Below are 12,500 nucleotides of genomic sequence, written 5' to 3'. Positions count from 1 at the left end.
GCATGATATATATGTGTGTCTTTGTGCTTGTGTTTGTCCTCTGCCACCGCTCAACAACCAATGTTGGTGTGTTTACATCCCCCATAACTTAGCGCTTTGGCAAAAGAGACCAATAGAATAAGTACCAGGCTTAAAAAAATAAATTCATTCGACTAAAATTCTTCAAGGTGATGCTCCAACATGGCCACATATCTGACTGGGACAAGTAAAAGATAAACCATTACTGAAATCATCATTATTGCCATCAGCATAAACAAGGTCTGGGAAGATGGCGGTGGAGGAGGGGCAAGTAGTTTATCACTGTTTCTAGAATGATCTGACATAGATGAAAGATATCTTTGCAAGATATATCTTATACATAGCTGAAAGATATTTCTGAGAGTGAGAAATCCTTGGTAAAGCAGACCGAAGTTATGGTAATAACAATACCACTATGAACTAACTTGGTACCATAACTACAACAATAACAACATAGACCATGGCAGTGAGCTAGCAGAATCGTTAGCACGCCAGGCGAAATGCTTAGTGGTATTTCGTCTGCCGCTACGTTCTGAGTTCAAATTCCACCAAGGTCGACTTTGACTTTCATCTTTTCGGGGTCGGTAAATTAAGTACCAGTTACACACTGGAATCGATGTAATTGACTTAACCCTTTTGACTGTCCTTATTTGTCCCCTCTGTGTTTAGCCCCTTATGGGCAATAAAGAAATAAGAATCGTAAGCACGCCAGGCGAAATGCTTAGCGGTATTTCATCTGTCTTTACGTTCTGAGTTCAAATTCCACTGAGGTCGACTTTGGCTTTCATCCTTTCGAGGTCAATAAATTAAGTACTAGTTGCATATCGATGTCGGTCTAATCGACTGGGCCCCCCTCCCCCAAAATTTTGGGCCTTGTGCTTAGAGTAGAAAAGAAGAACATAAACCAGAGTGAGGCTCTAGTAACAGTAATATGCTTTTGTTTGTGTGTGTGGAGGCATGTGGCTTAGTGGTTAGGGATGTTGGACTCATGGTTGTAAGATTGTGGTTTCAATTCCTGGACCAGGCGATACGTTGTTTTTTAGAGCCAAACACTTCTTTCATGTTGCTTTAGTCCACTCGACTGGCAAAAATGAGTAATCCTGCGGAGTACTTGTGTCCCATCCAGTGGGAAAATATGCTCAACAGAAACCAAGAAACTGTCTGTATGAGTCTATATGATTTGGGAAGGATCTATGTATGTATGTATGTATGTATGTATGTATATTAGAGTGAAAAATCCATGGTAAGACTTCTGACTTATGGATTTTTCACTCTAATTCTCCATGAATCCCAATAGTGTAGATGCTCTCATTGTTTAGATCTAAGTCAGCCTTGACAAGTTGCCTGGCTGCAGAAGTTATGACATTGCTTCACAACATTTCAATTGTGTGATGTAGAATATTTAAACAAATGTATTTGGAGTGAACAATTTTTAATTGGTTTACAATATTGTATTTAAACTATTCTTTTTGGCTTTCCTAAATCTGAATCTCAGTCTAAAATACATGTTCAGCTTCTCTTCCATTTGTACATCTTAGTTTGGGACCGCAGCAAACCCCATCGTTTTTAATTCAGTGCTGCCTCATGCAACATGATTCATTTAATTCTAGTTTTACAAAGCTTTACACACATCACCATATGTGCAATATGCTATTTTAATAGTATTAATTTCGTCCTTATCAGGTAGTGAATGATAGATTTGGTTTTTGTTACTGATAAAGCAAAAAAGACACAGAAATGCATGTGTCCTATGATCCAATGCCATCATTCACAGCCCAAAATGTGTTTTAACCCATCTAGGTGGAGAATTTCCCTTGAGACTATTTCTGCAGCAAAAGGTTCTTTCATGTCCAAATACACTCAAATGTGTTAAATATGCATATACACTAGTATATTTTATGTTTAGTGCAACCTTAATTACTGAATATAGAACAATCATGAATTACCGATTCATTTGTTTATTAATAATTAATTATTTATTTAATTAATAGCTCAGTTATTAAGATGTACTCCTCCACAATAAATTCATAATATTCGATTTTCAAAGAATATTTATCTGATATTTCAAAAACACAAAAGCTTGTTTCATTACTCAAACATTTCCTCCATACTTCTGTTTTGGGTCTATTCTTGCAGAAATATCTTTCAACTATATTAGATCATTCTAGAATCAATGATAAACTGCTATTTGCCCCCACATCTTCCCAAAACTTGTCTATATATATTTATATCAAACTGCCCATCACCACCACCCTTCATCACTACCTTCCCCCACTAATGTATTTTCTATCTATCTATCTATCTATCTATCTATCCATCCTCACCTGTCTGTCTTTCTGTCCATACTTATCTCTCAATTTCTCTCTCTATCATCTCTCTTCCTCTCTCTTCCTCCCTATCTCTTGGTCTCTCTCCTTAGTCTTTCCCTTTCTCTTCTTACCCATCTCTCAATCTATCTACTTCTCTATGCCTCTCCGTATTTACCTCCCTCTATGTTTCTCTCTACCCACCTCTCTTCACCACCTATTTCCGTTTACTTATGATCTCTCTGTTTCCCACTCTCTCTCTATCTCTCTTTCTTTCTCTCTCTTGCTTTCTCTCTCTCTCTCTCTCTCTCTCTCTCTCTCTCTCTCTCTCTCTCTCTCTTTCTGCATCTCCCTGTATATAACCACTCAATGTAATTAAACCTCTGATGTGTGTTAAGTGAGGCTGAAAAGTCTCTGATCAATAACAGTCCATAGTTATAGACACACACACACACACGCACACACACACATACATGATCACTGATACACATGCATTACTGTTGCTGCAGCCTCACTCTGGTTTATGTTGTTATTGTTGTAGCTATGGTGCCTGTTAAGTTAATGCCGTTGTTGTTGTTGTTGTTGTTACTACAACCTCTCTCTGGTTCAATTTTTCTCTTCTTTAAGCTTGCTTTAACTTAAATTATAGCTTTAAGCTTCCTTAATGTTACTTTCACTCACTCACACAACCATTGCCCCCCCCCTTTCCCTCCCCCCATCTCTTGCCTTTCATATCTCCTCCTTTTTTCGGGAGAGAGGTGGTAGTTGGGTAACTTGCTGAAGTGGGTGAGAGGCAAAACCAAAGATGGATAGAAAGACTCAAAAATTGTGTTATAGCAGAGTCAGTAGTAATAATAATAATAATAATAATGATAATAATAATAATAATAATAATAATAATGGTTTCGAATTTTGCCACAAGCGCAATCATTTTTGGGTGGGGAGGGGATAGTCAATTACATTGACCCCAGTGTTTCACTGGTACTTAATTTGTCGACCCTGAAAGGATGAAAGGCAAAGTCGGCCCTCAGCGGAATTTGAACTCAGAACATAAAGATAGACAAAGTGCTGCTAAGCATTTCGTCGTGTGTGCTAACAATTCTACCAGCTTGCCACCTTAATAATAACGATGATGATGATAGTAATAATAATAATAGGCGTAGGAGTGGCTGTGTGGTAAGTAGTTTGCTTACGAACCACATGGTTCTAGGTTCAGTCCCACTGTGTGGCACCTTGGGCAAGTGTCTTCTACTATAGCCTCGGGCCGACCAAAGCCTTGTGAGTGGATTTGGTAGACAGAAACTGAAAGAAGCCAGTCGTTTATATATATATATATATATATATATATATATATATATATACATACATACATACATACATACATACATACATACATACATACATACATACATACATACATACATACATACATACATACATACATACATACATACATACATACATATATGTGTGTGTGTGTCTGTGTTTGTCCCCCCAACATCGCTTGACAACCGATGCTGGTGTGTTTACATCTCCGTAACCTAGTGGTTCAGCAAAAGAGACCGATAAAATAAGTACTAGGCTTACAAAGAATAAATCCTGGGGTCGATTTGCTTGACCAAAGGCGGTGCTCCAGCATGGCCACAGTCAAATGACTGAAACAAGTAAAAAAGTATAATGATAATAATAGTGACCCTTTCTGCTAAAGACACGAGGCTTAAAATTTTGGGGAGGGAAATAGTTGATTTCATCGACCCCATTGTTTCAATTGTACGTAATTTATCGACCCCGTCAGGATGAAAGGCAAAGTCGACCTCGGCAGAACTTGAACTCAGAACTTAAAGATGGATGAAATGCCACTAATTATTATTATTATTATTATTATTATTATTATTATTATTATAATAACACTTTCAATACAGTAACCATAAGAGCATCACAGCAAACCATAGGACATACCCAAGGCACACAGAGCTTCGCTCGGTAGTGAAGTGAAAGCACGCTATAAAAATAAAACTACTGAATAATAATAATAGTAGTGTGTGTGTGTGTATATAAGAAGTGGTATATGTAAGTGGATAATTCATAGGTGTTACAATAGTCTTCTATCTCTAAAACAGTTATCTAAACAAAGACTAGGGGGCTTTCATTCCCACCTGTTGAATGGCTTGTTGACTCTACAGAATTCATCCACCCTTTGGCAGGTTTTATTTTTTGTCCTACATGGGTGTCCAGTGAAAGTGAAAGCCACTCTCCTTACAAAGCAGGCTTCATTGGGTTGCCAGTTTAGTTGTCGACCACCTGATCATGCAGCAGGTTGTACTGGATCTCATGTTCCCAGTATATGTTACCGTACACACACACACACACACACACACACACACACACACACATATATAGTTCAAATTTACAGAAAACAAAAGACCAAGACAGGTGAAGGAACAACAAGCAGGTGTTTTAGTTTAACGGTCAGGAAGAAAGGAAAAGTATATATGTGTGTGTGTGTGTGTGTATATATGTGTAGGTTTGCTGGTGCAGACAGGTAAAAGAGCACTCAAAACCTGAATATTTTAAATTTTTTTTATTTGTTTCAGTCATTTGACTGTGGCCATGCTGGAACACCACCTTTAGACAAAGAAATCAACCCCAGGACTTATTCTTTGTAAGCCTAGTGTTTATTCTATCAGTCTGTTTTGCCAAACTTCTAAGTTACGGGGATGTAAACTCACCAGCATCGGTTGTCAAGCAATGTTGAACACACACACACACACACACTGACATGCAGGCAGACAGACAGACAGTTTAGAAATGTGAGCTTATGCAGATCCTATCATTTTGATTGCTGAATGTGGTGATCAAAATGGCAGGATCTACACACACACACACACACAATATATATTTGGAAAAGATTTTGTTAAATTAAAAATTGTTAATTGTATAAACTGAATCTTAAAAAACACCGAATGACACAAACCATTTGGAAGGAAGTTTGCATGTTGTGTTAAGTGCTTCTAAACAGTTTGTGTCATACTGTTTTTTTTTAACATTTCCTTTTATATAATTAATTATTTTTAATTTAAGGAAATCTTTCTTCAAATATATATACATGTATGCATATGTATGTTTATATGTAAGTGTGTGTGTGTGTATATGTGTGTGTGTGTGTGTGTGTGTGTGTGTGTGTGTATCTGCATACATGGCTGAAGGAGTGCTTGTGTAGTAAGGAGTGGTTGTGTGGTAAGTAGCTTGCTCACCAACCACATGGTTCCGGGTTCAGTTCCACTGTGTGGCACCTTGGGCAAGTGTCTTCTACTATAGCCTCAGGCCAACCAAAGCTTTGTGAGTGAATTTGGTAGAGGGAAACTGGAAGAAGCGCGTCATATATGTGTGTGTTTGTGTGTATGTTTGTGTGCCTGTTTGTCCCCCCACCGTTGCTTGGCAACCAATGCTGGTTTGTTTATGTCCCCGTACCTTTGTGGTTCAGCAAAAGAGACTTCTAAAATAAGTACAAAACTTACAAAGAATAAGTCCTGGCTGAAACAAGTAAAAGAATATCTATGTATATGTGTATGAATGTGTATATATGTATGTGTATATATATATATATATATATATATATATATGTGTGTGTGTGTGTGTGTGTATGTGTGTGTGTGTTTGTGTGTGTGAATATGCATATATGTATATATATATGTCTGTATATGTGTGTATTTATATATGTGTGTATGAATATGTGTGTGTGTGTGTGTGTATATATATATATATATATATATATATTATATATATATTTGTGTGCATATTTGTGTATTAATGTGTATATGTATATATATGTGCGTGAATGTGTATATATATTGGGTCATCCCATAAATAATGTTTTTTTTATACTTCTTTTATTTTTCAAAATTAAGATAACGAAATTTCGTTTTTTAATCTAAAGTATACTCTCCTTCATTTTCTACAACGCTCTTCCATTTATCTGGTAGACTTGCAAGACCCCTCTTCCAAAATTCACCTGTCCGTGATGAAAAATACTCCTTCGGTACTGTTCTGACCTTGTCTACACAATTCATATTTTTTCTGTCCACATGATTTTGAAGACTGTAGAATAAATGATAATCAGATGGGGCTACGGTCGGCAAATATGGTTGCTGGGGCATTGTTTCCCATTCAAACTGCTCCAGCCTTTGGAATGTCATATTCACTGTATATGGCCAAGCATTATCCTGATGAAAGAACACCTTTCATCTTGAAAGCAAAGATGGTCATTTTTCTTCAGGTACTGACTTAAGCTGAGCTGGAATATACAGCCTAGAAGACAAGCCCCATCCTAGAAGATCTGTAGAGTTTGACAAGGACATCTTGCAAACCCAGGTGGAACAAAATCCCATTGTAACTGTTGCTTGCAGTAGATCTCCTTATCGTTTTGTTTGCAAAATGAAATACTGTGTCGTTACTAGCAATTTATTGGTATCAGTATAACTGACTGCACATTTCTGCTCATGCCTAATATTTCTTTTTTCTACTTTCAGATTTGGTTCCCCTCTAAGAAAGATATGGAACATCTATGGAAGTTTTCAAGATGCTATTAAACACCAACATTATATACCAGGACATCTACCACTCCTGACCTACCAGAACATCATTTTAAGTTTACGGGGAACTTGTTGGGAGTTTGGTCTTTTTAACCTTTCTCCCTGGTTTTTAACAATATATTTTATTATTAGTTTCTTTATGATCACATCTCACAAAGAGCTACCAATGTACCACCACCTGTGATCACAATAGTGGTACGATGCTGGAACGATTTAATTCCATGTCTTCCTGACACAAAGCCTTCATGAAAACCCTTTCTTGTCTTTCCTGGACTTACCAGTCTCTTCAATGAACTTGATTTGGATTTTTACCCAATTTTTGTAACCAGAATGTTCTGAGAGTAAACTTTCCAACCATGGATAATAAGGTAAATCACTTTCCTTTTTGTTTGTACTATTATATTGAGTGAGGCTGTAAATCTGGTTTTACATTGAAATATAAATATATTAACTACTGACACTTCTATATAGGCTGACCATAATATATCTATAATATAAATCGAAATTGAACCATACTCGATGACTGGTCACTGCGCCAGTGGAGCACTAACAACACCATCCGAGCATGTTCATTGGCAGAGCAGCTGTCTGGCTTCCATGCTAGTGGCCCATAAATAGCACCATTAGAGTGTAATCGTTACCAGCGTTGCCTTCTAGCACTTGTGCTGGTGGCACGTTAGAAAATCATTCGAGCGAGGTCGTTGCCAGTGCTGCTGGATTGGCTCCCGTGCAGGTGGCACATAAAAAACACCTTTTTGAGTGTGGCCATTGCCAGTACCGTGTGACTGACCCTCATGCTGGTGGCACGTAAAAGCACCCACTACACCCTCGGAGTGGTTGGTGTTAGGAAGGGCATCCAGCTGTAGAAACCTTGCCAGATGAGATTGGAGCCTGGTGTAGCCACCTGGTTCACTAGTTCTCAGTCAAATCATCCAACCCATGCTAGCATGGAAAGCAGACGTTAAGCGATGATGATGATGAGTTTGATTCCTGGACCAGGATGTGTGTTGTGTTCTTGAGCAAGACACATTATTTCATGTTGCTCCAGTTCACTCAGCTGTAGAAATGAGTTGCGATGTCACTGGTACCAAGCTGTATTGGCCTTCCCCTTGGTTAACATTGGTGGCATGGAGAGGGAAGGCTGGTATGCATGGGTGACTGTTGGTCTTCCATAAACAGCCCTGCTTGGATTTGTGCCTCGGAGGGTCACTTTCTAGGTGCAATCCCATGGTCATTCATGACCGAAAAGAGTCTTTACCCTTCTATATATGGTTCAAATGTACAGAAGACAAAAGACAAAGACAGGTGAGGGAACAAGTAGTTTGATGCAATATATGTGTACTATATATGTAATAATTAAATTATATATATTATGCACTTTATTGTGTTTTGTTAAGTATGTGATCCCTCAGTCTAAAGAAAAACGGTCTTGCATGAAACCAGTCCATACTGCAAAAAAATGTTGGGGAATGCTGTTGTATATTACTCTATGTGTATCCATGTGTGTGTCTGGGCATGTTAGGGTTGAGAGTTTGTGTGTGTGCACATAGTTTACGTGTTTCAACAAGAATGTTCAATATGTAATATTTATTTTATTGATCACCCGCTATTTCCAACTCTATACCCGTAGATTCCCTACTATATACACCCAAGTAAAAATATATAGTGTAGAATAGTTATGTAGTTTTACACTTGAATATTACATGCACACAAACATATACACATCACATATTCATACACACACACACACACACACATCATCATCACCTGTGATTCATCAAGAGTTAAAAACACAGTCATCTTTATACAATGTTTAAATATATATATATATATATATATATGACAAAGCATATTTATTACATAATTGTATGATATTATGACAACATATACATTATAGAAAATATAAATATATATATTATGCAGGTATAGAAATGGGGTTAACAAGTTCACTTTTCAAGCACATCTCTTTGGGTTCAGTCCCACAATATGGCAGCACTGACTAATCAGTGTTTTGTGTTGGAATTAGTGCACATGTGTGTGTGCGCGAGTGTGTATGTATGTGTGCAAGTGTGTTTGTGTTTACATATACATACATGTAAATAAGTGTGTATATGTATATGTGTTCACAACCTAAGCTAAGCTACCTGTACAATCAATGAAGTCTAGGCAGCAAGTAGTGATATTTATTGATATTTTCTGTTATCAAATACTCCGCCAGCTCTAGCTCTGCACTGCTGAATTCCACTGGAATAAAAGATCCTTTACTTGAAAAATAGTCAAAGTTTGGCAACAGGAAGAGCATCCAACCATCAAAATCTTCCCTCGGTTACTTTCCAAATAAAAGTCTTGCTAACATTGAGAAAATGACATTAAATGAAACAACTGGCTGAATGATAGCGTGTTTATGTGGCAAATATTCATTATTCTATGAGTTTTTAATAGAGAGAGCAATGGTGAGAGAAATGTGTGGGGTGAAGTTGTTTGATAAGAGGAGGACTGAGGATTTGATGGGAATGCTGGGGTTGGAGGAATCGGTGGAACGGCTGGCAAGGGCGAATGGAGTGAGGTGGTATGGGCATGTGTTGAGGAGGGATGAAGAGCATGTTCTGAGGAGGGTGATTGCGTTTGAGGTAAATGAAGTGCAAAAGTGAGGTAGACCAAGGAAAAGGTGGAAGGGACAGGTGGAGGAGGAGGTTGGGTGGGTTGGTTTGAAAAAGGAGGATGCCCAAAACCTGGTGAGACGGTGTATGGGCAGTTGCTATGGCATTGAGATAAATCTGGCCACTCTAGTTAGTGGGGACAAAACCTGGATTTAAAACACTGGATGATGATGATTATGATAAAGGTGGTGATCTGGCAGAATCGTTAGGATGCCAGGCAAAATGCTTAGCAGCATTTCATCCGTTTTTATGTTCAGAGTTCAAATTCTGTCAGTCGGTTTTGTCTTTCATCCTTTTGTGGTTGATAAAATAAGTGCCATTTGATAAAATTAGTGCCATTTGATAAAATTAGTGCCATTTGATAAAATTAGTGCCATTTGATAAAATTAGTGCTATTTCATAAAATTAGTACCATTTGATAAAGTAAGTACCATTTGATAAAATTAGTACCATTTGATAAAATTAGTACTATTTCATAAAATTAGTACCATTTGATAAAATTAGTACCATTTGATAAAATTAGTACTATTTCATAAAATTAGTGCCATTTGATAAAATTAGTACCATTTGATAAAATTAGTACCATTTGATAAAATTAGTACCATTTGATAAAATTAGTACCATTTGATAAAATTAGTGCCATTTGATAAAATTAGTGCTATTTGATAAAATTAGTGCTATTTGATAAAATTAGTGCTATTTCATAAAATTAGTGCCATTTCATAAAATTAGTACCATTTGATAAAATTAGTACTATTTCATAAAATTAGTGCTATTTCATAAAATTAGTACCATTTGATAAAATTAGTACCATTTGATAAAATTAGTACCATTTAAGATAAGTGCCATTTGATACAATTAGTATCATTTGATAAGATAAGTGTTATTTGATAAGATAAGTGTTATTTGATAAAATAAGTACCATCAATGTAATCAACTTCCTTGAACTTATTGACCTTGTATCAAATTTTGAAACCAATATAACATCAACTGTGAAGTATTTGTGTAATTATAAGAGTAGTGGAGAGGTGTGTGATGATGGAGAGGTGGTGGTGATGTGGTGATGGTCACTGTTGTATTTGCAGTAGTTGCCCAATGGTTTCGCAAATACTTTGATCTATAGTAAATATAGTTGATTGGGCAGGGAAAAATATAGCATCCTTGTCATCATTTAATGTCTCTCTTCCATGCTGGCATGGGTGGGATGGTTTGATAGAAAGAAGGCGAAGGACTGCACTAAACTCTGTTTTTGGCATGGTTTTTATGGCTGGATACCCTTCTGAATGCCAACCACTTTACATATATATGTATATATGTTGTGGAAGGCATGTGGCCTAGTGGTTAATGTGTTGCACCCACAATCGCAAGATCATGGTTTCAATTCACAGACCGGGCAATGCATTGTGTTTATAATAAAAACATTTCATTTTATTATTTCAGCCTACTCGGGTGTGAATGAGAAACCCTGTGATGGACAGGTACCTTGTCCAGGGGGAATGTCATGGAAACTGGGTAACTGGCCCTTTTAATCCGAGGACTAAAGACAGTAATGTCCAGGGGGCTGATGATGATGATGTATATATCATATGGAATGTGTTGTAGGGGGCGAAATGATAGAGGTGTATTGTAAAAGATTCAGATGGGATGATATAGTAACAGACTGGCCAAATCAGATTGGAGCCTGGTGTAGCCATCTGGTTCACCAGTCCTCAGTCAAATTGTCCAACCCTTGCTAGCATGGAAAGCAGATGTTAAACGATGATGATGATGATGATGGTGTTATTTGTAGGGTGGAATTTAACCTTATGTCTACTGTAGGGTGCAGTTTGATATGGTTGTAGTGGTAGTTGTAGTGAAAAGATGTGTGGTAGTGGAGGTAGTGGTGTTGTCATGTTCATTATAGTTGTAGTAGTAGTAGTAAAGGGTAGTGGTGGTGGTGGTGGTCATTGTGGTTGTTGTAGTGGTGGTGGTCATGAATTGTGTTTATGCCAGAAATAATTATTGTTTAAGAACTTACTTTTTTTAGTTTGAAATATTGTTGCAGTTGTAGATTATGTCATCACTTCAATTGCATGTGTGGGTATATATGTAATGTATAATAACGTACGCATGTGTTTGTATGTGAATATTAATGTAGGTATGTATTTATGTGTGTAGGTATAGATGTAGATTGTAGATATGTGTATAATGTGAATGCATGTGTGTGTGTGTGTGTGTGTGTATATATATATATATATATATATATATATATATATATATATATATGTGTGTGTGTGTGTATGTGTAATGTAATGGGTTGTATATTCTTGTACTTGTATCCTGCTAGTGTAGACAGACATACAGACTGTGAGACAAACCACTTAGTTTGACTTCACCAAGTCTAAGGAAGAATGAAACCATAAACCAAAGAACCAATTATAATATTATATTGTAAGTGTGTTTAAGTAAAACCTTCTACACACTGTAATGTGAAGACATATCTCAAGGTGAAAGGTCATTGAAATATTAGTAGAGGGAATCTTCACCAAGCAGAGTGCTGTCTGGTCAATGGTGCCATTCTATTTCCAGGACAGGAATTACATCTTACGTAGAATAATGCCAGTAGAATCTGTTAATATCTTCAGTTCCTTAATAATGGTGGGTATTTATATAGAGGTGAGACAGAATAGAGGTCATTGGTTCAATTCTATTACATGATTGGTTGGTTGGTTAGTCGGTTGGTTGTTTATTGACCCCAGAGAGGAATGAAAGACAAAGTGTGTTTCAGCAAGGTGTGAAGTAAAGAATTGTGGAGTGGTTGTGTGGTTAAGAAGTTTGCTTCCCATTGACTTTGGGTTCAATCTCACTACCCAGCAGCTTGGGCAAGGGTCTTCTATTAAACCCTTTGGCGGACCAAAGCCTTGTGAGTTGGTGAGCTGGCAGAA

General features: G+C 37.1%; 1 protein-coding gene across 7 annotated transcripts in view; it reads left to right on the top strand.

The window, feature by feature from the left end:
• Positions 1 to 12,500, top strand: part of LOC106877701 (rho GTPase-activating protein 23) — a 372,660-nt gene that overhangs the window by 44,660 nt on the left and 315,500 nt on the right. For 4 of the 7 annotated variants that reach the window (XM_089357939.1, XM_089357936.1, XM_052970828.2 and 1 more), the window contains exon 2: positions 6,854 to 7,284. In XM_089357939.1, the coding sequence (XP_089214065.1) occupies positions 7,273 to 7,284 (12 nt within the window). In that variant the 5' untranslated portion in view covers positions 6,854 to 7,272. Of the gene's footprint in view, positions 1 to 4,918; positions 4,987 to 6,853; positions 7,285 to 12,500 lie in introns of those variants that run through there. The other 3 variants (XM_089357940.1, XM_089357938.1, XM_089357937.1) reach the window with 1 other exon arrangement.

This window comes from Octopus bimaculoides, chromosome 9, assembly GCF_046866305.1.
Source record: "Octopus bimaculoides isolate indiv1 chromosome 9, ASM4686630v1, whole genome shotgun sequence".
Lineage (NCBI taxonomy): Eukaryota > Metazoa > Mollusca > Cephalopoda > Octopoda > Octopodidae > Octopus > Octopus bimaculoides.
This window is presented reverse-complemented; position numbering and strand designations above follow the sequence as displayed.